Genomic DNA, 25,830 nt, shown 5'->3' on the forward strand with positions numbered 1-25,830 from the left:
TAACAAATACCATCATTATTATAATTATTATTATTATCTACCCCAGCGCTTAGAACAATGCCTGGCACATAGTAAACAATTAACAAATACCATCATCATTATTATTATTATTATTATGCACGCTAGGGCTTAGAACAGTGCCTGGCACATAGTAAGCGCTTAACAAATACCTTTATTATTATTATTATTATTATGTATGCCAGGGCTTAGAACAGTGCCTGGCACATAGTAAGTGCTTAATACCATTATTATTCTTTATTATTATGTACGCCAGGGCTTAGAACAGTGCCTGGCACATGGTAAGCGCTTAACAAAATTTATTTATTTATTTAATTTTACTATTTATTTTATTTTGTTACGATTTTATTTTGTTACTATTTAGTTTATTTCGTTGCTATTTATTTTATTGTGTTAATATGTTTTGCTTGGTCGTCTCCCCCTTCCCGCTGTAGGGTAGGGACCGTCTCTACATGGTGCCAACTTGGACAGTGAGCGCTCAATAAATACGATTGATTGATTGAGTACCTCCTTCCCCTCCCCACAGCACCTGTATATATGTATAGATGTTGTACGTATTTATTACTCTATTTATTTTACTTGTACATATCTATTCTATTTATTTTATTTTGTTAGTATGTTTTGTTTTGTTCTCTGTCTCCTTCTAGGCTGTGAGCCCACTGTTGTGTAGGGACTATGTTGCCAACTTGGACAGTGCTCTGCACACAGTAAGTGCTCAATAAATACGATTGATTGACTTCCCAAGTGCTTAGTACAGTGCTCTGCCACACAGTAAGCGCTCAATAAATACGATTGATTGAATGAATGAACAAATGGCATCATTATTATAATTATAATATAATGCCTGGCACACCCTTTTAGATTGTGAGCCCACTGTTGGGTAGGGACTGTCTCTTTGTGTTGCCAACTTGTACTTCCCAAGCGCTTAGTACAGTGCTCTGCACACAGTAAGCGCTCAATAAATACGATTGATTGATTATAATTATGATTAATAAACAGGACTGAATGGACGAATGCATAATCTCCAGCCCGCCCAACTGGCCCAACCAACGGTTTCCTCAGTTGACGCCCTCACTGCGCAAGCGCGAAGGCCGAGGCGCGGCGCCCTCAGTGCGCATGCGCGAAGGCCCCGCTGGCTGAACACGCGGCGCCCCCAGGGCGCAAGCGCGAAGGCCGAGGCGCGGCCCCGCTCGCCCCACCAACGGTTTCCACAGCCGACGCCCCCAGTGCGCAAGCGCGAAGGCCGAAGCGAGGCCCCGCAGGCTGAGCGAGCGGCGCCGCCAGTGCGCACGCGCGCAGGCCGGGGCGAGGCCCAAATCGCCCACGTATCCCCAGCCGACGCCCCCAGTGCGCAAGCGCGAAGGCTGGAGCGAGGCCCCGCTCGCCCCACCCATGGTTTCATTCATTCATTCAATCGTATTTATTTAGCGGTTACTGTGTGCAGCGCACTGGACTAAGCGCTTGGGAAGTCCAAGTTGGCAACATAGAGAGACGGTCCCTACCCAACAGCGGGCTCACAGACTAGAAGGGGGAGACAGATATTAGAGAACAAAACATATTAACAAAATAAAATAAATAGAATAAATATGTACAAATAAAATAATTAAATAGAGAAATAAATCCGTACAAACATATATACATATGTACAGGTGCTGTGGGGAGGGGAAGGAGGTAAGGCGGGGGGGATGCTCTTTTAGACTGTGAGCCTACTGTTGGGTAGGGACTGTATATGTTGCCAACTTGTACTTCCCAAGCGCTTAGTACAGTGCTCTGCACACAGTAAGTGCTCAATAAATACGATTGAATGAATGAATACGTATTAAAATAAATAGAATACAGCCGACGCCCGCACTGCGCAAGCGCGAAGGCCGAGTCGAGGCCCCCCCCTTGCCCAAAACACGGTTTTCACAGCAGACGCCCCCAGTGCGCAAGCGCGAAAGCCCGCTCGCCCAACAAACGGTTTCCACAGCCGACGCCCCCAATGCGCAAGCGCGAAGGCCGAGGCGAGTTCCCGCTCTCTCAACGAGCGGTTTCCACAGCGATGCCCCCAGTGCGCAGGCGCCAAGGCCGAGGCGCGGCCCCTCCCGCCCACCAGTTTCCACAAACTACTTCCCCAGTGCGCAAGCGCGAAGGCCGAGGCTAGGCCCTGCTCGCCCAACAAACGGTTTTTACAGCCGATGCCCCCAGTGCGCAAGCGCGAAGACCGAGGCGAGTTCCCGCTCCCTCAACGAAAGGTTTCCACAGCCGACGCCCCCAGTGCGCAAGCGCGAAGGCCGAGGCGAGGCCCAAATCGCCCACCAGTTTCCACAGACTCCGCCCCCAGTGCGCAAGCGCGATGGCCGAGGCGAGGCCCAAATCCCAAGCCAGTTTCCACAAATTACGCCCCCAGTGCGCAAGCGCGAAGGCCGAGGCGTGGCCCCTCTCGCCCACCAGTTTCCACCAACTCCGCCCCCAGTGCGCAGGCGCGAAGGCCGAGGCGCTGCCCCCGTCACCCACCAGTTTCCACAATTATGCCCCCAGTGCGCAAGCGCGAAGGCCGAGGCGCGGCCCCTCTCGCCCACCAGTTTCCACCAACCCCGCCCCCAGTGCGCAAGCGCGAAGCGCGGCCCCTCTCGCCCACCTGTTAACACAAACTACGCCGCCAGTGCGCAAGCGCGAAGGCCGAGGCGCGCCCCAAATCGCCCACCAGTTTCCACCAACTCCGCCCCCAGTGCGCAAGCGCGAAGCGCGGCCCCTCTCGCCCACCAGTTCCCACCAACTCCGCCCCCAGTGCGCAGGCGCGAAGGCCGAGGCGCGGCCCCCGTCACCCACCAGTTTCCACAATTATGCCCCCAGTGCGCAAGCGCGAAGGCGGACACGCGGCCCAAATCGCCCACCCCTCAGCCACCGCCCCCAGTGCGCAAGCGCGAATGCCGAGGCGAGGCCCAAACCGCCCACCAGTTTCCGCCAACTCCGCCCCCAGTGCGCAAGCGCGGCCCCTCTCGCCCACCAGTTTCCACCAACTCCGCCCCCAGTGCGAAGGCCGAGGCGAGGCCCCCGTCGCCCACCAGTTTCCACCAACCCCGCCCCCAGTGCGGAAGCGCGAAGCGCGGCCCCTCTCGCCCACCAGTTTCCACCAACTCCGCCCCCAGTGCGCATGCGCGAAGGCCGAGACACGCCCCCCCGCCGCCCACCAGTTTCCACCAACTCTGCCCCCAGTGCGCAAGCGCGAAGCGCGGCCCCTCTCGCCCACCAGTTTCCGCCAACTCCGCCCCCAGTGCGCAGGCGCGAAGGCCGAGGCGCCCCCCCCCCCCCGTCGCCCACCAGTTTCCACCAACTCCGCCCCCAGTGCGCAGGCGCGAAGGCGGAGACAACGCCCCCAGTGCGCGAGCGCGGAGGCCGGGCCCCGCCCCCGGAAGTGGCTAATGTCCCCGGGGCGGCGGCAGGAAGTGACGTCGGTCGCGGCGTGATGACGTTTCGGAAGCCCAGGCGCGGGGCGATGCCTTCCGGATCCCGCGCGGGCCCCGCGGTGAGTGCCCGCCCTGCCCGGAGCCTTCATCCTCCTCCTCTTCCTCCTCCTCCTCCCCTTCCCCCTCCCCCCCGCATTGCTGAAGCCCTCACTCTGCGCTAAGCGCTGTTCTGCAGGTTACGCCTTCGTCCCTTCAGTCCTGCCTCTTGATCATAATAACGATGACACTTATTAAGCGCTTACTATGTGCCAGGCACTGTTCTAAGCGCTGAGGAGGATACAAGGTGATCAGGTTAATGATGACACTTATTAAGCGCTTACTATGTGCCAGGCACTGTTCTAAGCGCTGAGGAGGATACCAGGTGATCAGGTTAATGATATTAAGTGCTTACTATGTGCCAGGCACTGTTCTAAGCGCTGGGGAGGATGCAAGGTGATCAGGTTAATGATGACACTTATTAAGCGCTTACTATGTGCCAGGCACTGTTCTAAGCGCTGGGGAGAATACAAGGTGATCAGGTTAATGATGGCATTTATTAAGCACTTACTATGTGCCAGGCACTGTTCTAAGCGCTGAGGAGGATACAAGGGGATCAGGTTAATGATGACATTTATTAAGCGCTTACTATGCGCAAAGCACTGTTCTAAGCGCTGAGGAGGATACAAGGTGATCAGGTTAATGATGACACTTATTAAGCTCTTACTGTGTGCCAGGCACTGTTCTAAGCGCTGGGGAGGATACAAGGTGATCAGGTTAATGATGGCATTTGTTAAGCGCTCACTATGTGCCAGGCACTGTTCTAAGCGCTGGGGAGGATGCAAGGTGATCAGGTTAATGATGACACTTATTAAGCACTTACTGTGTGCCAGGCACTGTTCTAAGCGCTGAGGAGGATACAAGGTGATCAGGTTAATGATGACACTTATTAAGCTCTTACTGTGTGCCAGGCACTGTTCTAAGCGCTGGGGAGGATACAAGGCGATCAGGTTAATGATGACACTTAGTAAGCGCTTACTATGTGCCAGGCAGTGTTCTAAGCACTGGGGAGGATGCAAGGTGATCAGGTTAATGATGGCATTTATTAAGCGCTTACTATGTGCCAGGTAGTGTTCTAAGCCCTGGGGAGGATGCAAGGTGATCAGGTTAATGATGGCTTTTATTAAGCGCTTACTATGTGCCAGGCACTGTTCTAAGCGCTGGGGAGGATACCAGGTGATCAGGTTAATGATGACACTTATTAAGCGCTTACTATGTGCCAGGTACTGTTCTAAGCGCTGAGGAGGATATAAGGTGATCAGGTTAATGATGGCATTTGTTAAGCGCTTACTATGTGCCAGGCACTGTTCTAAGCGCTGGGGAGGATACAAGGTAATCAGGTTAATGATGACACTTATTAAGCGCTTACTATGTGCCAGGCACTGTTCCAAGCGCTGGGGAGGATACATGGTGATCAGGTTAATGATGGCATGTATTAAGCGCTTAGTATGTGCCAGGCACTGTTCTAAGTGCTGGGGAGGATGCAAGGTGATCAGGTTAATGGTGGCATTTAGTAAGCGCTTACTATGTGCCAGGCACTGTTCTAAGCGCTGGGGAGGATACAAGGTGATCAGGTTAATGATGGCATTTATTAAGCACTTACTATGTGCCAGGCACTGTTCTAAGCGCTGGGGAGGATGCAAGGTGATCAGGTTAATGATGACACTTATTAAGCGCTTACTATGTGCCAGGCACTGTTCTAAGCGCTGGGGAGGATGCAAGGCGATCAGGTTAATGATGACACTTGGTAAGTGCTTACTATGTGCCAGGCAGTGTTCTAAGCGCTGGGGAGGATGCAAGGTGATCAGGTTAATGATGACACTTATTAAGCGCTTACTATGTGCCAGACACTGTTCTATGTGCTGGGGAGGATACAAGGTGATCAGGTTAATGATGACACTTATTAAGCGCTTACTGTGTGCCAGGCACTGTTCTAAGTGCTGGGGAGGATGCAAGGTAATCAGGTTAATGATGACACTTATTAAGCACTTACTATGTGCCAGGCACTGTTCTAAGCGCTGGAGAGGATGCAAGGTGATCAGGTTAATGATGACACTTATTAAGCACTTACTATGTGCCAGGCACTGTTCTAAGCGCTGGGGAGGATGCAAGGGGATCAGGTTAATGATGACATTTATTAAGCGCTTACTATGCGCAAAGCACTGTTCTAAGCGCTGAGGAGGATACAAGGTGATCAGGTTAATGATGACACTTATTAAGCGCTTACTATGTGCAAAGCGCTCTTCTAACCGCTGGGGAGGATACAAGGTGATCAGGTTAATGAAGGCAGTTTTTAAGCGCTTACTATGTGCCAAGCGTCTTCTAAGCGCTGTGGAGGATACAAGGTGATCAGGTTAATGATGACACTCATTTAGCGCTTACCATGTGCAAAGCACTGTTCTAAGAGCTGGGGAGGATGCAAGGTGATCAGGTTAATGATGACACTCATTAAGTGCTCAGTATGTGTAAAGCACTGTTCTAAGCCCTGGGGAGATTACAAGGTGATCAGGTTAGTGATGGCATTTATTAAGCGCTTACTATGCGCCAAGCACTGTTCTAAGCGCTGGGGAGGTTACAAGGTGACCAGGTGGCCCCCGGGGGGGTGCTCACAGTCTTCATCCCCATTTGACAGATGAGGTAACCGAGGCCCAGAGAAGTTAAATGACTTGCCCAGAGTCACCCAGCTGACAGTTGGCGGAGCCGGGATTTGAACCCATGACCTCTGACTCTAAAGCCCGGGCGCTTTCCACTGAGCCACGCCGCTTCTCCCGATCGTTAATGATCGTTATTGTCACTACGGTATCTCTTAAGCGCTTACTCTGTGCCAAACGGTGTGCTGTAGACTACGCATTCGTCCCCTCAGTCGTGTTTATTAATAATAATTATCATTATGGCATCCGTTAAGCTCTTACTGTGTGCCAAGCACTGTTCTGTTGTGATTATGCATTCGTCCCTTCAGTCGTGCTTAACAATAATAATAATAATTATCATTAGGGTATCTGTTACGCGTTTACTATGTGCCAAGTGCCGCTCTGTTGATTATGCATTCGTCCCTTCAGTGGTGTTTATTAATAATATAATAATAATTATCATTAGAGTATCCGTTAAGCGCTTACTGTGTGCCAAGCACTGCTCTGTTGATTATACATTCGTTCCTTCAGTCGTGCTTAATAATAATAATAATTATCATTAGGGTATCTGTTACGTGTTTACTATGTGCCAAGTGCCGCTCTGTTGATTATGCATTCGTCCCTTCAGTGGTGTTTATTAATAATATAATAATAATTATCATTAGGGTATCCGTTAAGCGCTTACTGTGTGCCAAGCGCTGCTCTGTTGATTTTGCATTTGTTCCTTCAGTCGTGTTTATTAATAATAATAATTATTATTATCATTAGGGTGTCTGTTTTGCGCCTGTGTGCCAAGAACAGTTTTATAGACTGTGCATTCGTCCCTTCAATCGTGTTTATTAAAAATCATTATCATTATGGTATCCGTTAAGCGCTTACTGTGTGCCAAGCACTGTTCTGTAGACTGTGCATTCGTCCCTTCAGTCGTGTTTATTAATAATAATTATCATTATGGTATCCGTTAAGTGCTTAGTGTGTGCCAGGCACTGTTTTCAGATTGTGCATGCGTCCCTTCAGTCATGTTTATTAATAATAATAATCATTATGGCATCTTCTAAGCGCTTACCATGTGCCAAGTGCTGTTCTGTAGATTATGCACTTGTCCATTCAGTTGTTTATTAATAATAATCATTATGGTATCCATTAAGCACTTACTATGTGCCAAGCACTGTTTTGTAGATTATGCATTCGTCCCTTCAGTCGTGTTTATTAATGATAATTGTTATTATGGCATCTGTTAAGCGCTTTCTTTCTATGTGCCAAGTGCTGTTTTGTAGACTATGCATTCGTCCATTCAGTCGTGTTAATGATCGTTATTATCGTTAGGGTGTCTGTTAAGCGCTTACTATGTGCCAAGCACTGTACTGTAAATTACGCATTCGTCCCTCAGTCGTGTTTGTTAATGATCGTTATTATCACTATGGTATCTCTTAAGCACTTACTGAGTGCCAAGCACTGTTCTGTAGACTATGCATTCGTCCATTCAGTTGTGTTTATTAATACTAATTATCATTAATGGTATCCATTAAGTGCTTAGTGTGTGCCAGGCACAGTTTTGCAGATTATGCATTCGTCCCTTCAGTCGTGTTTATTAATAATAATTATTATTTCATCTGCAAAGCGCTTGCTATGTGCCAGGTGCTGTTCTGTAGATTATGCACTTGTCCATTGAGTTGTTTATTAATAATAATCATTATGGTATCCATTAAGCGCTTACTATGTGCCAAGCACTGTTTTGTAGATTATGCATTCGTCCCTTCAGTCGTGTTTATTAATGATAATTATTATTATGGCATCTAAGCGCTTTCTATGTGCCAAGTGCTGTTCTGTAGACTATGCATTCATCTGTTCGGTCGTGTTAATGATCGTTATTATCATTATGGTATCTGTTAAGCGCTTACTATGGGCCAAGCAGTGTTCTGTAAATTATGCATTTGTCCCTCAGTCGTGTTTATTAATGATCGTTATTATCACTATGGTATCTCTTAGGCATTTACTGAGTGCCAAGCACTGTTCTGTAGACTATGCATTCGTCCATTCAGTCGTGTTTATTAATAATAATTATCATTATGGTATCCGTTAAGTGCTTAGTGTGTGCCAGGTACTGTTTTGCAGATTGTGCATTCCTCCCTTCAGTCGTGTTTATCAATAATAATAATAATTATGGCATCTGCTAAGTGCTTCCAAAGTGCCAAGTGCTGTTCTGTAGAATATGCACTTGTCCATTCAGTTATTTATTAATAATAATCATTATGGTATCCATTAAGCGCTTACTATGTGCCAAGCACTGTTTTGTAGATTATGCATTTGTCCCTTCAGTCGTGTTTATTAGTGATAATTGTTATTATGGCATCTAAGCGCTTTCTATGTGTCAGGTGCTGTTCTGTAGACTATGCATTCGTCCATTCAGTCGTGTTAATGATCGTTGTTATCGTTAGGGTGTCTGTTAAGTGCTTACTGTGTGCCAAGCACTGTTTTGTAGATTATGCATTCATCCCTTCAGTCGTTTTTATTAATGGTAATTGCTATTATGGCATCTGTTAAGCACTTTCTATGTGCCAAGTGCTGTTCTGTAGACCATGCATTCTTTCATTCAGTCGTGTTAATGATAGTTATTATCATTATGGTGTCTGTTAAGCACTTACAATGTGCCAAGTGCTGTTCTGTAGATTATGCACTCGTCCATTCAGTTGTTTATTAATAATAATCATTATGGTATCCGTTAAACGCTTACTATGTTCCAAGCACTGTTTTTTAGATTATGCATTCGTCCCTTCAGTCGTGTTTATTAATGATAATTGTTACTATGGCATCTGGTAAGCGCTTTCTATGTGCCAAGTGCTTTTCTGTAGACAATGCATCCGTCCATTCAGTCGTGTTAATGATCGTTATTACCATTATGGTGTCTGTTAAGCTCTTACTATGTGCCAAGCAGTGTTCTGTAAATTATGCATTCGTCCCTCAGTCGTGTTTGTTAATGATCGTTATTATCACTATGGTATCTCTTAAGCACTTACTGAGTGCCAAGCACTGTTCTGTAGACTATGCATTCATCCATTGTCGTGTTTATTAATAGTCATTATCATTATGGTATCCGTTAAGTGCTTACTGTGTGCCAAGCACTGTTTTGCAGATTATGCATTCGTCCCTTCAGTCGTGTTTATTAATAATAATTATTATTATGGCATCTGCAAAGCGCTTACTATGTGCCAAGTGCTGTTCTGTAGATTATGCACTTGTCCATTCAGTTGTTTATTAGTAATAACCATTAGGGTATCTGTTATGTGCCTACTGTGTGCTAAGAACTGGTTTATAGACTATGCATTCGTCCCTTCAATCGTGTTTATTAATAATCATTACCATTATGGTATCCGTTAAGTGCTTACTGTGTGACAAGCACTGTTTGGTAGATTATGCATTCATCCCTTCAGTCGTTTTTATTAATGATAATTGTTATTATGGCATCTGTTAAGCACTTTCTATGTGCCAAGTGCTGTTCTGTAGACCATGCATTCATTCATTCAGTCGTGTTAATGATAGTTATTATCATTATGGTGTCTGCTAAGCGCTTACAATGTGCCAAGTGCTGTTCTGTAGATTATGCACTCGTCCATTCAGTTGTTTATTAATAATAATCATTATGGTATCCGTTAAACGCTTACTATGTTCCAAGCAGTGTTTTTTAGATTATGCATTCGTCCCTTCAGTCGTGTTTATTAATGATAATTGTTACTATGGCATCTGGTAAGCGCTTTCTATGTGCCAAGAGCTGTTCTGTAGACAATGCATCCATCCATTCAGTCGTGTTAATGATCGTTATTACCATTATGGTGTCTGTTAAGCGCTTACTATGTGCCAAGTGCTGTTCTGTAGATTATGCATTCGTCCCTCAGTCGTGTTTGTTAATGATCGTTATTATCACTATGGTATCTCTTAAGCACTTACTGAGTGCCGAGCACTGTTCTGTGGACTATGCATTCGTCCCTTCAGTCATGTTTATTAATAATAATTATTATCATTATGGTATCTGTTAAGCGCTTAGCTCTCTTCCTCCCTTCAAGGCCCTACTGAGAGCTCACCTCCTCCAGGAGGGCTTCCCAGACTGAGCCCCCTCGTCCCCCTCTCCATCTCCCCGTCTTACCTCCTTCCCTTCCCCACAGCACCTGTATATATGTATATATGTTTGTACATATTTATTACTCTATTTTAATTGTATATATCTATTCTGTTTTATTTTGTTAATATGTTTGGTTTTGTTCTCTGTCTCCCCCTTCTAGATTGTGAGCCCACTGTTGGGTAGGGACTGTCTCTATATGTTGCCAACTTGTACTTCCCAAGCGCTTAGTACAGTGCTCTGCACACAGTAAGCGCTCAGTAAATATGATTGATTGATTGATTGCCAGGCACTGTTCTGTAGACAGTGCATCCGTCCATTCAGTCGTGTTTATTAATAATAATTATCATGGTACGCGTTAAGCACTTGCCGTGTGCCAAGCACTGTTTTGTAGATGATGCATTTGAGCGCTCCCCGTGTGCACAGCACTGTATTAAGCGCTTGGAAGGTACAATACAGCAATAAAGAGAGACAATCCCTGCCCGTAACGGGCTCACAGTCTGCGGGGAGGGAAGGGGAGACATATCAAAACAAGTAAACTGGCATCAATATAAAGAAATGGAATTATAGATTCATTCATTCATTCATTGTCGTATTTATTGAGGAGACAGACAAGAAAACAAAACATATTAGCAAAATAAAATAAATAGAATATGTACAAATAAAAGAGTAATAAATCCGTACAAACATATATACATAATATATATTATATATATCTATGTATCTTTATACAGATACATAGATATATATATACTGATACATGAGTGCTGTGGGACGAGGGGTGGAGAGCAAAGGGAGGGAGTTGGAGTGACGCGGAAGGGAGAGGGAGCTGAGGAAAAGGGGGCTTAGTCTGGGAAGGCCTCTTGGAGGAGGTGAGCCTTCAGTAGGACTTTGGAGAGGGGAAGAGGGATTGTCGGATTTGAGGAGGGAAGGCATTCCAGGCCAGAGGTGGGACGTCGGGGGCGGGACAGGCGAGATCGAGGCATAGTGAGAAGACAGTGAGGTGGAGTGTGAAACCATCCTCTCCCTTCATTTTTTTTTTTAAATGGTATTTATCATCGGCATCATCATCATCGGGGTATTTAGCGAGCCTTTTCTGTGTGCAGGGTATTCATTCCATCGTATTTAGTGGATTCTTTCTGTGTGCAGAACACTACTAAACGCTTGGGAGAGTACAATAATAACAATGATGATGGCATTTGTTTTGCTCTTCCTATGTACCAAGTACTGTACTAAGCGCTGGGGTGGGTAAAAGCAAATCAGGTTGGACACAGTCCCTGTCTCACAGTCTCAATCCCCATTTTACAGATGAGGGAACTGAGGCCCGGAGAAGTGAAGTGACTTGCCCAAGGTCACACAGCAGACAAGTGGCGGAGCCGGGATTAGAACCCACGATCTTCAGGCTCCCAGGCCCGGGCTCTATCCAGTCCAGGGTGTGTGATGGGGGGAAGGGAGATAGACATTAATATAAATAAACTACAGGGCACTGTGCTAGATGCTCGGGAGAGTATAACGGAACAGAGTCGGTTGATGCGTTCCCTGCCCTCAACGAGTTTCCATCCCTCATCACCTCCCTCTTCCGTGGGAGAGGAGCCTGGCTCCTTAAGCATCGCAGGGTGGAAGGAGGAGAGGGAGACTCTGATTTGATTCCGGTCCCTTCCGAGGGGCGGGATGGGGGATTCCAGGCCAGCAGTGAGGCCAAAAGTGTCTTAAAAGAAGACCGACTGGCTTACGTGTGAGTAGGGTACTGTCCCCCGTCTCCGGTCTAGAAACCGATCTCTGGTGCTAATCCGCTTTCTTGTGATTTTCTATAGGCCCCTGGACCCACACACCCCAGGCAGCAAAAGAACAAAAGGACAGTGGGGGCCAAAAAGTAAGTAGATTTTGTGGACATCTGTCACAACCCAACACATAGCCTGGCTAGCTACTAAACATTGCATCGTAAATGTTGGGGAAATTAGCCCACCTGCCGTCAAGTTTCACTACAAAGATTACGTCAGTCAGTGGTATTTACTGAGTGCTTGCCGTGTGCAAAGCACTGTATTAAATGCTTGGGCGAGTTCACTGCAGTTCAGTATAGAGTACGTAGGCCCGATCCCTGCCCCTAAGGACCTTCAGACTAGAAGGGGAGACGGACGTTAAAATAAATCATAGTTGGATTTACACGTAGGTGCTGTGGTGGTGAGTGAAAAAGTGCTTAAGGGAAATAGATACAACTACATAGGTGATGTAGAAGGGAGGGAAAATAAGGTAAATGAGGCCTTAGGGAAGCTCTCTGTCTCTCCCTCTCCCCCCTCTCCACCTCATCCTCTCCCCCATGTTCTCTGTCTCTCTACTTCCTCTTCTCCATCTGTCCTTCTCTCCCCCTCTCAAGCGATCAGTGATACTTATTGAGCACTTACTGTGTGCAGAACAATGTGCTAAAACACTAAACTTAACAGAAAAGAATAAATGTCTGCTCTATTGCTATGATTCACTGCATCCTCAAGTTCCATCCTTTTAAGTATTTCTCTAGGCTCAAGTGAAGACATAATCTCCCTGTTTCCTAAAATCAATTTCAGGGTTTAAGGCAACTTCCATGCCTTTGATCACCCCATTCCATACTCTCTGTAGTTTCCCTACTACTGACTTTCAGAAGATGTATTTCTTATCGTCCATATCATTTAATCTACATTTCTTGATTTTCCTATAGCTTTCTTGCCCTCATTTGCAATGCAGCTCTGAGACTCCGTTAAATGACCTATGATAGGGATGTTCTCCATTATTCTCCTCTATAATCAACAGGATGGTAGGATCTTCAAGCCCAGAGCCTAAAAGGAATTCCTTTGAACTTTGAAAGCAAGTAAGAATCACAATAAAAATGGAAAATTCCTCCCACCACACTAGTATTATTCTTCTGTTTTTTTGCCATCAGCTGCATTGTTGGTGTGACACCAGCAAGTGTGAAAAAGGCTGTTGAAACTTTTGAAGGTGTGTAGATCTCTCCGTGGATGGGGAAGAAAATATCTGCAAGACTGTTTTATCGTTGAGCGAATGTGCACAGTTCAAAGCACAGACCCTACAAACACATTCAGTAGGAAGCTGATTTTGGTTATACAAAAACTGGTTATTTGTATCTGTTTATTCAGATTATAAAAAAAAAAAGTTCAGATGCCAGAAATGAAATTTGTCATGAGGGAGCAAAATTTTCAATGCTGAGAAGTAATCTCAATATTAGGCAAAAATTAGCTGTTTTAAAGAGATAAGGTGATCAAGGGTATCTGAAGTGAGTTTTGAATTAGGAGAGTGCCTAAGTGGGAGGGAGCTGATTGAGTGTCTTAATAAAGCTAATAGGGGTTTCTGCTTGTTAGGAGAGGATGGAGCAAACCTTGGAGGGTTTGGGGGAGTGGGAAAGACTTGTGCAGAACAACGTGTCAGAAAGATGAGGAGTAATAGTAGTAAAATATTCAGCTGGTGTGAATCGTAAAAATAAAAGCTGAAAAGAGATTAGAAATCTTCAAAAGGTGGGACTGGGTGAATGAGCAGAACGAAGCAAGGGCGAATCTCAAGCAAGACAGTAAGCAGCCCTTACTGTCGTCCCGATGCCGGGAGAAAAGGATGCTCGCTCAGGTGGAGAACAGCCTTGAGCTGAAGTCCTGGCTGCATGGTTTGGATGCCGAAGGGTGAGAGAATCTGAGGCAGGGGGTCCGAAGGTAAAAAGTTTCTCGTCTCGAGTTCAGAAGAGCGCTTGGGTATTTTGGAGGAGGGAAGCACTAGGCCGGGTGGAGAGACCAGAAAGCAAAGTGTGGTGCCGATAATAACAATGAGTTAGGGTATTTGTTAAGCACCTACTACGTACGAAGCACCGTACTAAGCGCCGTACAAGGTAATCGGGTTGGACGCATTCCCTGTCCCACGTGGGCCTCCCAGTTTAAGTAGGGCCAAGGTCGAAACCAGACAGGGCGGGAGCGATTCTCCGGCTCGAGCGGCAGCTGCGGCGAAAGGAGATGTGGTGATGGAGAGGAAGAGAAAGGCGTGATGGAAGGCAGTCCCTGTAGAAGAGGGGAGGAATAGAAGAATTAGTCATCTGGTCTGGGGACGGGGAGGTGAGGTTTTGGTGCATCATCATCATCATCAATGGTATTTAGTGGTAGCTTAACGTACTAAGTGCTTGGGAGAGAATAATTCAACAGAGTTGGTAGACATGATCCCTGCCCACAACAAGAAATGCCCAGCCTACTAGTGATCACCGGCACTTTTTGGAAGAGCGCGGCGGGGTGTTTTGTATTCTTCCCGCTCTTCCCCCTGCAACTTTCACTTCCAGCCTGAAGCTGTTTCGGTGGGAATGTGATTTGGGGCAGAGCTGCTTTGCCGCTGCCGGGTCGGAGGGACATGGGAGAGGGTGCAGAGAGAACCTCTCCATTCCCGAGACTCTCCAGGCACCTTCCAAAAATGAGCGACTCCCTCTTCACCGTCCTTTCGGTCGAGGCAGCCAAAGCTCAGATTGGTGAAGCGACTCGCCCCGAGGTCCCCTAGCAGATGAGGGATGGAGCCAGAAGTGGGGCTCAGCGGGGTTTGCCGTCGAGCCCTCCAGTTGCTCCTTCGCGTCTAGAGGGCATCCGCGGGGTCGTGTTTTCATCATCATCATCAATCATATTTTGAGCAGGACATGGGACGGCACCTTCCAGGAGACCAGCCCTGGCGATGACTCTCTCAGCGACTCATCCTCTGCCTCTTCCCGGGAGCCAGTGAGTGGTGGTCGCTCCTCCATCCGTAAGCCCACCTACTGGCTGGAGATGAGAGGGATGAAGGCAGCTGCCCATTCCAGTGCCGAAAAAAAAGGTAGAGAGCCCAAGTCCCCCCGCCCGTTTAAATCAATCAATCAGTCAATCAATCAATCAATCAATCGTATTTATTGAGCGCTTACTATGTGCAGAGCACTGTACTAAGTGCTTGGGAAGTCCAAATTGGCATCACGTAGAAACAGTCCCTGCCCAACAGTGGGCTCACAGTCTAAAAGGGGGAGACAGAGAACAGAACCAAACATACCAACAAAATAAAATAAGTAGGATAGAAATGTACAAGTAAAATAAATAAATAAATAAATAAATAGAGTAATAGAGTAAGTTTAAAGGCTCCGGGGAGGGAATTTCTCTACGCGGCGTCTGCGTTTCATGTTGTCACGATCCGAAAACAACAGCTAGAACCATATCCTGTCTTAGAGTGCCATCAAGGCGCTTCGTCCTGTAGCTGTTTTCCATGGAAGCCTATTTGGTAGCCTTCCCGCCTCGCCTGCCCCCTCCACACTTGGCTTCTGTGTTTCCCGGAGGCCGCTGGGCCGTCGTCGTATCGTGCCGTCCTGGGTGGGCTACCCCAGGGCGGGGAGGTTCTGGCCCCGACCTTAGTGATGCCAGTCCCTGGGGCTCTCCGCCCCTGCACCCCAGTCTCTATTCGGGAGTTGTGAGTGACTGGCAACCGTTCGGCTCTGGGCCTCAGCTTCCCCATCTGGAAAATGAGGATAAAGTGCCTGTCTGTCCACAGACTTTGAACCCTCAGGGGTGACAGGGACTGTGCGTCTGCTCTGCTTATTTTGCATATGCCTCATTGCTTGTCATAGAGCGAGTGCCTTTTATTATTATTATTATTATTATTGTATTATTCCCCGGTAACGCCTACAGGTACTCTGGGGAGGGTAGCTTATAGCGGGTCACACGACCTGCCTGACGATCAGCGTGCTTAATCCCCAAGATCCCAGCGGATAGCATGTTGAGTCCAAGCTTGAAACCAAGTGTCCGGGGCCCGTTCTGTGTCTCCCCTCAGTCACAGGAGGCGGGCCATCCAAGGGGAGGAAGAAGCCCACCCAGGAGGAGGATGAAGACTATGAAGAGTTCCCCAGAAAGAAGCAAAAAGTTTCTGGTAATGAGGAGTGCCAGGCTCCAAGCTGCCTTCCTTTTCTTGCTCCAGCCGGAGGGGTGGTCTTTCTCAGAGGGAAGGAGCCGTGGAACTGAGAGTTGGTCCTAAATTGTGGCCCTTACCGGGCCCTCCAGGGGACTGGGCAAAGAAGGGGGGTGTGCTCCGCCCCACCCGCCCCTCATTTCTGCCTCTCTTTCTGGGGAAAGGGATCTGGGGCTTGCTCTTGGAGTGGCGTGGGTCGAATAATGCAGGGGTCTGGTCTTAACTGTCCCCTCCCCACCAGGGAGGAAGCAACGGGCCGGAGGTCAGCACAACTCCAAATCCCCAGGCCGGCATGTGAGGAAGGAGCCTCCGACGTATGCAGCAGGTATCTCGCCTCCTCGGGGGCCCGGGCGGACCGCGGGACTCTTCTGAGTCGAGAGCAGCCGAGGTCGCCGGTGTAGACCGCTCCATCTCACGGCGGGGCCGATGCTGGCTGGAAATGGGACACCTTGGGGTTCCTCCACCGAGTGAGGCATTAACTTTCGGGAATGACCTCAGCCACCCGGCGCCAAGCACCACCTTCCAGATGCCTCGATTATTCCCTGCACGGAAGGCTCTGGGTTGGAGGGGTTAGCTCAGTGGCCTGGGGCCTGGGCCATCCCTTTCCTTCTGCCTCGGCAGGCAGTGTCGAAGAGCAGTGGTATCTGGAAATCCTGGATAAGGGCAGAGTCTCCTGTCCCACCTGCCGGGCGGTCGTGAGGAAGACGGTGGAGGGTCTGAAGAAGCACATGAAAAACTGTAAACAGGTAACGAGACCTTAGTGGGCAGAGCTCCTGCTGCAGTTCTCTCCCACACTTGCAGCCCATTGCCACCCAAAGTGGCATCTGCGAGACTCCCTTACCCCCTCCCCACGTCTCCCTGCCCCCCAGGCACCGTTTTCCTTGCACTGAGCAGCGTGGGGAGGGAGAAGGGAGGTGGGCGAGGTCAGGGCCAAACCTAGGGGCAGGTGAAGGCTGGAGGTTACTCAGGCTCTTTCCATCAGGAACTGGTGTTCTGAGGGCTTTTCCCCTTCCAGGAGATGTTCACATGCCACCACTGTGGGAAGCAGCTGCGGTCGCTGGCAGGGATGAAGTATCACGTCATGGCAGATCACAACAACTTGGTAAGAAGGAGCTATGTCTTCAGCGCGGGGGCTGAGGACGGTGAATGGTTCTTGGGTTTATCTCACTTGGGTCGGCGGGACTTCAGAGGAGCTAGCAAGAGCTCTGGGAGTAATACTAGCAATAACAATAATAATAACAATGGTAATGATTGCACTAGTTGTCAAGCACTTACTGTGTGCCTAGCATTGTAGCAATAATAATAATAATAGCATTTATTAAGCGCTTAGTATGTGCAAAGCACTGTTCTAAGTGCTGGGGAGATTACAAGGTGATCAGGTTGTCCCATGGGGGGCTCACAGTCTTAATCCTCATTTTACAGATGAGGTAACTGAGGCTCAGGGAAGTTAAGTGACTTGCTCAAAGTCACACAGCTGACAAACTGGTGGAGCCGGGACTTGAACCCATGACCTCTGACTCCAAAGCCCGGGCTCTTTCCAATGAGCCACCAAGTGTTGGGGTAGATACAGGATAATCAGGTCCCAGATGGGGATCATCTCCTAAGTAGAAGGGAGAACAAGTGTTGAATTCCCATCTTGCAGATGAGGGGTCCGAGGCTCAAAGAAGTTAGGTGAGTTGACTTGCCCAAGGTCACAGAGCGGACAGGTGGAGGAGGTGGGATTTGAACCCAGGTCCTGCGACTCCAAGGCCCGTGCTTGGGAAGAATGACAAACATTATGGTTGTGGGGGTGTGAAAGAGAGAGTGTGTGTGTGCATGTTTGCAGTCTCGCCAGAGAGAACAGGTGAACCCTGACGTTACATGAACTGAGAAAGAACTCAACTCACCGCACCAACCGATCCCGGGGAAAGATGCTGGAGAAAGGCAAACCTCCTGTCTTCCCTGTTCCCCTGCCTGACTTCTTTCCTTCCCGTACGTTTGTCGTCCGCGTGCGTCTCTGCCCGGCCGTCTCTTTCGCCGTCCAGCCTATCCTGAAAGCTGGAGGGGAATTGGATGAACCCAGTGAGCGGGAGCGACTCCGGAAGGTCCTGAAGAGAATGGGGAAGCTCAAGTGCACGCGGGAGGTGAGTCAGTCAGTCGTATTTCTTATCGCGCGCTTAGTGGGTGCTGAGCACTGTGTTAAGCGCTTGGGAGAGTACAATATAACAGACACATTCCCTGCCCTGAAATGGCTGCTTCTCCTCTGATCACTGGGGACAAGGTCCTACTGTCCTTCCATAGCGCCACGCATCAGTCTTCTATCCCCATTCTGTGTACCCCTTCTGAGGGCTGCCTCTCTCCCCGCTCCCTCAGTTTTCTCCCCAGACCCCCTTACTCTCCCCGGGGTGGTGGGCGAGTTCCTGGCTGCAGATCTGGGGGCGGCTTTTGAGCTAGGAGACGGGAGTTGAGGAGTTGGTCGGTTCGTAGTTTTACCGTAGGTGAGAGAATGCCCTTCTGGAAGAAGGCGGGCTCTTGCGGGGAGGCGAGAGAGAGAGAAAGAGAGGCGGGCAGGCACGGGGGCACGACGCATTTGCTAGGGAGACACTGCGGCAGGGGCAGAATTGAGGTCTGGGCTCCTCTGTTCCGCAGAGCTGTTCCGGTAGTTTCACCAGCATCATGGGCTACCTGTATCACGTCAAGAAATGCGGCAAAGGGGCTGCAGAGCTGGAGAAGATGGCACTGAAATGTCATCACTGCGGAAAGGCCTATAGGTCCAAAGCTGGACTCACGTACCACCTGAGGTCAGAGCACGGGCCTGTGAGTACCGACTCCGTCCCGGAGCTGTTGAGCAGGAGGGCGAGTGGGCTGGTGGCCTGGCGGGCTCCCAACTCTCCCTCTCTTCTCTCCTCTCGTCTCTCCCTCCTTTGTATGTCTGCTGTCGTTTCTGGGGAAGAATAAAGCTAGAGGACATACAAGCGTAAACGCCCCAGCAGCTGTTCTTTTAGGGCATCAAGTTCTTCGCCCGCCCCCTCCCCAGGGTCAGCAGTCTTGAAAGGGGGGAAGGCTGGGGCTTCCCAAAGGTGGGGTGGTGACCCTCCCGAGCCTCGTGTTAAAGACGCTACTCCCCATCCCTTCATCCCCAAGGCACCATAGCGCTCTTGCACCTCCATTAACTGCCTTATCTGTCCATATTGTGCTGGGCTTTTCCTTGAAATACTGGCCAGCCCCAGCTGGGAGTTTGGCTAGAGTGGGGTCGGCACCTTGCTGTGCAGAGGAGCCAAACCAGATGAACCCTTCGGTGTGCCGTGAGCCACTCTTATAATTTCAGCACACTTTAGTGTGGCCGTTAGGAAACAAACAGGATAATTTAAAGGTACCCTTGTCCTTACATTGTCATCTTCTGATGGACAGAGAAGGGGGGAGAGAAAAGGGGAAGGGGGGGTGAGGGAAGAAAAAAGGAGGAGAAAGAGAATGAATTTACTTGTTCGTGGTTGTTTGCATTGGGAGGGAAAGAAGGAGGGAGGGGGGCAGATTGCAGAGCGCTGAAGCTTGGTGTGTTGCTCCTCCTCCTCCTCCTCCTGTGCGGCAGCCACTGCTTAACTGATGGTATGTGTGTGGAGGTGGGGGGCGGGCTGTGACTCGGGGGCCCCCGGGGACGGTGGTCAGTGTACCCGGTGGCTGCACAGGGGACGTGTGCCCCACCCTCCCCGTTGGCATCCCCCGTCCCGGCGTTTCCCTGCCGCTGCCACCGGCTTCGACGTCCAGCGTGGGGGCCGTTCTTGCCCTCTGTCCCGACCCCCATGGTGGGTGAGCAGTACCCTTCCCTCCCCGGCTTGGCCGGCCTGCCAAGTGGGGACGGATGGCAAGGACAGCTCCGGCTCACCTTGCCGTCGGTTGAGGGGGATGGGAAGAACGCTAATTGTCCCCAAACCGGGCGGGATCCAGGAGGGGGCACGGACTGGAGTTGCCACCTTGGCTCCATCACGCCTCCTTTCCAGCTCGGAGTCGGAGGGGCGGCTCAGAAAACCGTGGGAATGAAGCCTGATGGCGTCCTCCGTAGTGCCGACGGTGCCGAGCCCGGGGATGTTCACCGTCCCACCCAGTGGGCCCCCATGTCCGAGTGCCATTTTGGTTCCCCAGAGGGCCAGGCAGAGGCTGCTGCAGCTAGGAAGAGGGGCTGGAGGCGAGAGCTGCGCTCGTCGGGCTTTCTCATTCCGCTCGAGGCAGGCCGTTGATGCAGTCGGGTCCCCTCTCTGCTTCCTCCCCGAAGATCTCCTTCTTCCCAGAACCGGGACGGCCAGAGAGCCTGCGGGAGCTGAGCCTGGAGCCGGACGCCGGGGGCCGCGTGCAGAGACGCTCGGCCAAGGTGGCCGTCTACTATCTGCAGGAGCTGGCCAGCGCCGAGCTCGCCAAAGAGTGGCCCAAGAAGAAGGTGCTTCAGGACCTCGTGCCCGACGACAGAAAGGTGATGGTGATGAATGCGTTCGGCGACCTTGTAATTGCCTCAGTTGCTCAGGCCTCGGTGATCTTGTTGTGGCCTCCCATCGTCCCCACAGAGGAGCAGTAGCAAAGCTAAGGCGGTAGAGAGGGGAGTGTTGCGGAGGGATAGATGCATCGGGACAGAACCCCTGGGCAGATGGCTCGCCCTGGCAAACAAGTGGCAGAGCTGGGATTAGAACCCAGAACCTCTGACTCCCAGGCGACTGGTCTTTCCACTAGGCCTCACGGCTCACCGAAACTCAGCACTCAGACCTCCTCTTCCAGATCCATTCTGTCTTGGAGAGACGGGCTTAAAGGAGGGCATACTTTTTATGTGAAGATGTATCTTGGGTTGGGAATATTACAAAATAGGAAGATGGCAAGGCCTTGGTAGCACGCGACTTGACCGCGGCGCTCCGATCCGACGTAGGGCTTGTGTGAAAGCACTGCCGGCTCTATAGTTGTTCTTCTGTGGGTCTGAAAGATGGGGTGCATTGGAAGAAGGGGGGACGTATGTGAACTGCCATAATGTTGTCCCTGCTGATCCATAGATTCCCATGAAGAGAGCTGTTCCAGATACGCACATTCCCTCCCTCTTCCCTCCTTCCCTCTCTCAACAGAGAGATCAAGCACTAAAGCCTTGATCGCTCACACTTCTTAGCTGGCCCTTACTGCCCGGCCATACAAGTGGGCCTTTTCCACTGTTCAGAGGACGCAATTTTTCCCTCTGCATTTTGGATAGAGCATGTCGGCAGAATTGGGGAGTCTTCTTCCCTCTGAGGTTACGCACCTGCCTGTGATATCAGACCCGAGATGAGAACCTCAGTGTGCCTCCTCCTTAATGCGGAGCCTGGATTGGATTGGTAAACTCTCCCCAGCTCTTAATGTCAGGGCTGAAGCTACACATAGCCATCCATTATATTGATGGATCGGGAGAATTTGGTACCCAAGTTGATCCTGGTGGGATTTCAGGACCCCCTCCCAATTAACCTATGGGGTGGGAGGTGAGGTTTTAGGGAGCGGGGAGGGCACTGATGGCGAACAGCAGGACTGGGGTGCCCTGACCGCCTCCGGCCTCACCCTGCAGTTGAAGTACACGCGGCCCGGCTTGCCCACCTTCAGCCAGGACGTCTTGTGCAAATGGAAGTCTGAGATCAAGATGTATCGGCGCGTCCATTGTCCCAACCAGGTGACTCGGCCCTTTGGCTTGTTTCCCCGTGATGCTTAACCCCCGAGGTCGGCCTGAGGACTGTAGACACTTGCCCTGCTCTCTCTTTCTCTCTGTATCCTTCTCTCTCCCGTCCCTCTCCGAGACTTGTCTTCTCTCTCCCAAACCAAGCGTTTCTGCCCTCTTTTTATCCCCTCTTTGCCCCTCCATCCTTTCTTGTTCGGTGAAACCCTTGGGTTTTCTCTCTCTGAACTCCTCCTGTGCCGACCTCTTTCGGTTCATCTTTACCGTCAGAGAGGTGGGCTGTTTGCTGGCTTTTATCCCATCACTTGGGGGTGGCCACCGCGGGACGGCAAGACGGGTGAGGCTGGCGGGAAGAGTTGGCTGGTGTTCGGCGGGGCGTTGACTGTGCCGTGTCCCTCCTCTCTTACAGGGATGCGAATCTGTCTACAGCAGCGTGTCTGGCCTCAAAGCTCACCTGAGCACATGCACACTGGTTTGTAACTTCTTGCATTTCCGTCAGTTACCCGTCCTGCCCGCGGCAAACCCGCGGGTCCAGAGGGCATGTGTCCAGCAGTAGGGTGGCATGGCGGCGGACTCACTGGCCTCTTGGCACTCTGGAAGCCTGGTGTGGGCAGGGATTGTCTCTCCTTATTGCTGAATTGGACTTTCCAAGCGCTTAGTACAGTGCTCGGCACGCAGTAAGCGCTCAAATAATACGGCCCCCCCCCGTCTCCAGAGGCCGGCTGAATTCTGGGCCAGCCCCGTGGGTTGAGGGTGTCAGGGGGTGTTGGAAGTCCGGTGCGGGGCTGTTGTCTGGGCCTGAGGGACCAGGAGGAGGCAAGGTTGGGGTTAGGGATGTCCCAAGGGTCGGACTCCACGCTACTTAGAGCCCATCCAGCCTGTCTGCGCCTCAGGGCAGGAATGGCTTAGATGGGCCAGCCCTCCTCCGCTTCTGAGCCGCATCTCGCACCCCAGCCGGACTCTTCCTGGCCTCCCTCGCTGCTTTTCCGTGACGGGCCGAGGCTCCTGGCAGCTGACAGTGGTTGGAGGCCCAAGTCCCCCAGCAGCCGGGGAGGGGGCCGTATGTGCTTCCGGCTGGTACGCGGCCCGGTCCGCCTCCGTTTCAGCATTAACCGTGTTTATTAAATGGGCCCTGGGTGCAGAGGAAAGCACTAGGTTTTTGCGGAAACGAAGAAGACGACGACCCCCCCCCACCCTTCCCCTGCTCTTTAGGAGCCGGCAATCTGGTGGGGATGATCAGAAGCCCACATATCTCCCATGTACATATCTATTCTATTTATTTTATTTTGTTAGTATGTTTGGTTTTGTTCTCTGCCTCCCCCTTTTAGACTGTGAGCCCACCGTTGGGTAGGGACTGTCTCTATATGTTGCCAACTTGGACTTCCCAAGCGCTTAGTACAGTGCTCTGCACACAGTAAGCGCTCAATAAATGCGATTGATGATGATGATGAGCCATTAACGGGGGAATATTCACTACTTAAAATGGTGAAAATGGATGTAAAAGATAATAATATATGTTGCCAACTTGTACTTCCCAAGCGCTTAGTACAGTGCTCTGCACACAGTAAGCGCTCAGTAAATATGATTGATTGATTGATTGATTGAGTACCCAAATGGGGGTGTACGGATAAGGACGCAAGAAGGCTGGGGAGTTGGTCCAAACTGGCAGAAGGGAGGTTGTTTCTTGGTTCTGGGCCCCTTTTCCCTGCCTCCTTCCCCTGCCTCTTTTTTGTTCAAATGGTATTTGTAGGCATTTACTATGTGTCGGGCAGTATACCAAACGCTGGGATAGATGCTTGGAGAAGCAGTGTGGCTCAGCGGAAGGAGCCCGGGCTTTGGAGTCAGAGGTCGTGGGTTCAAATTCCGGCTCCACCACTGGTCAGCTGTGTGACTTTGGGCAAGTCACTTCACTTCTCTGGGCCTCAGTCACCTCATCTGGAAAATGGGGATGAAGACTGCACTTCTCTGGGCCTCGGTTACCTCATCTGGAAAATGGGGATGAAGACTGTGAGCCCCCCGTGGGACAACCTGATCACCTTGTAACCTCCCTGGCGCTTAGAACAGGGCTTGGCACACAGTAAGCTCTTAATAAATGCTATCATTATTATTATTATGCAACATAAGGCTTCCAGTCATAATCCCCATTTTCCAGATGAGGTAACTGAAGCACCGAAAAGTGACCTGCCTTGCCCAAGGTCACCCAGCATTCATTCAGTTGTATTTATTGAGCGCTTACTGTGTGCAGAGCACTGTAATAAGCGCCTGGGAAGTACAAGTTGGCAACATATAGAGACGGTCCCTACCCAACAGCGGGCTCACAGTCAGTCCAGCTGACAAGTGGCAGAGCTGAGATTAGAACCCAGGTCCTCCGAGTCCGAGGCCCGGGCTCTATCCACTAGGCCACCCTGCTTCTCTCGTACTCCACGGGAAGCCCACCCCCCCCAGCCGCATGCCCGAATGCCTGGAAACCCACGTGCCGCCTCCTTTTCCCTCCTCAGGGAGACTTTGTGGCCGGAAAGTACAAGTGCCTCCTGTGTGAGAAGGAGTTCGTGTCTGAGAGCGGCGTCAAGTACCACATTAACTCCGTGCACGCCGAGGTGAGGGCTGCTGCGGTCGCTGTACCGTCCCGTGCGCCGCATCTGAGAGACGCCATCCCTTCCCACCCGCACCTTCACCGCCCTCTGACCCCACGGGGTCTGAATCCTTGCTTCTCAAAGTTGGGGCTTCAAGGGACGATGGGCCGCCCACTCCCTGGGATGGAGACTGAGGTTTTTTTTTCCACTCGTGAGACCACAGAGAGGTATTAACCGCCTCAAGCCGCTTCCCGGCAGTCACCTGACTGACCAGCCGGGCAAGCCCGAGAGAATCACGGATGCAGGCGTATCCCACCGCTTCAGGCTGGCCTCTTTCCCCGCATTCCCCGGCTGAGCTTCCCTTACCCGTCCCAGCCCGAGCCGTAGTTGCTCCGGAGATTATTCCTGCCCCTACCTCTTCCCCATCGCAGCAGAGGACTCCGGGTCGGTTTCCTCAGCAACCGCACATGAGGCGGGAGGGGAGTGACCGAGGTTGGGGAGGGGCTCGGGCCGTCTTTTCAGGTACCTGAAGTTTGGTGGGTTATGGAGAGATCCCTCGGTTCCAGGCCCGGTGATCCGTGCTCCGTAATTTCTCAGCGGAAGCTTAGGAGGCCTTGTTCATGCCATTCTGCATTCCTAGGACTGGTTCATCGTGAACACGGCGACGACCAAAAGCTTTGAGAAGCTAATGAAGATGCAGCAGCAGCAGCAGCAGCAGCAGCAGCAGCTGGAGGAGGAGGAAGAGGAGGAAGAGGAAGAGGAGGAGCAGCGGTGGCAGCAGCAGCGGAAGAGGAAACTCTTGCCCTGGGGCAGTAAGAAACAGCAGCAGCAGCAGCAGCAGCCCGAGGTCGAGCTGATGCCGAAAGAGGCGAGCCCCAAGGGAGGGAAGGGGCGAAGGCGGAGCAAGAGGGGCCTGGGGTCCCCGGCGGTTCCCGCAGCGGCCTGCGAGAGCAGCGAGGAGGAGCCGGAGCCCGAGCCCGCGCCCGAGGCGGGCCGCAAAGCCCACCTCCCAAAGAACAGTCGTAAACGTGGAAGGAAATAGCCAGCCGGGTCCAGAGCGTCTCTTGGCCGGGGAGGAGGGTGGGGGTGGGTGGGGGGGGGGTGGCTGCTGGCTCTAGGATCCCATCACAGGCCTCCTGAGGCAGGTGGGTCATTGGGGAAGGAAGGGGAAAGCCCTCTCCCTCAGTGGCTTTTCCGGGGCTCCCACCTCCTCAACCTCATCCTTCTCGGTTAGTTCCTTAGTTTTCCCTCCCCTTTCACTTCTGTCTTTGTAGGTTTTCCAGCCTCCGCTCAGTGGGGTGGGAAGGAACCCCCATTCTTGGCCTTTGCCAGGTTCTTCCGGGCCCCCTTGCTCCGAGTCTTGCCCCACGGCCCAGCCTGAAAGGGGCCGGCCAACTGGTCTCCAACTGGTCTTGAGATGTCTAGC

The 25,830-nt window shown here is 50.8% G+C and overlaps 1 protein-coding gene across 1 annotated transcript; it reads left to right on the top strand.

Moving 5' to 3' along the window:
* The first annotated feature begins 3,453 nt into the window (after positions 1–3,453).
* ZNF512 (zinc finger protein 512) lies at positions 3,454–25,479 on the top strand. The gene is made up of 14 exons (XM_038751459.1): positions 3,454–3,526; positions 12,062–12,120; positions 14,893–15,068; positions 16,047–16,142; positions 16,423–16,506; positions 16,803–16,927; positions 17,197–17,283; positions 18,206–18,304; positions 18,810–18,977; positions 20,431–20,625; positions 21,727–21,828; positions 22,241–22,303; positions 24,330–24,428; positions 25,045–25,479. Exons 1-14 carry the CDS (start codon positions 3,467–3,469, stop codon positions 25,444–25,446), a joined length of 1,815 nt encoding a protein of 604 aa, XP_038607387.1. The 5' UTR covers positions 3,454–3,466; the 3' UTR covers positions 25,447–25,479.
* The last annotated feature ends 351 nt before the right edge of the window (positions 25,480–25,830 follow it).

The sequence above is a fragment of the Tachyglossus aculeatus genome, chromosome 9 (genome assembly GCF_015852505.1).
Source record: "Tachyglossus aculeatus isolate mTacAcu1 chromosome 9, mTacAcu1.pri, whole genome shotgun sequence".
NCBI lineage: Eukaryota > Metazoa > Chordata > Mammalia > Monotremata > Tachyglossidae > Tachyglossus > Tachyglossus aculeatus.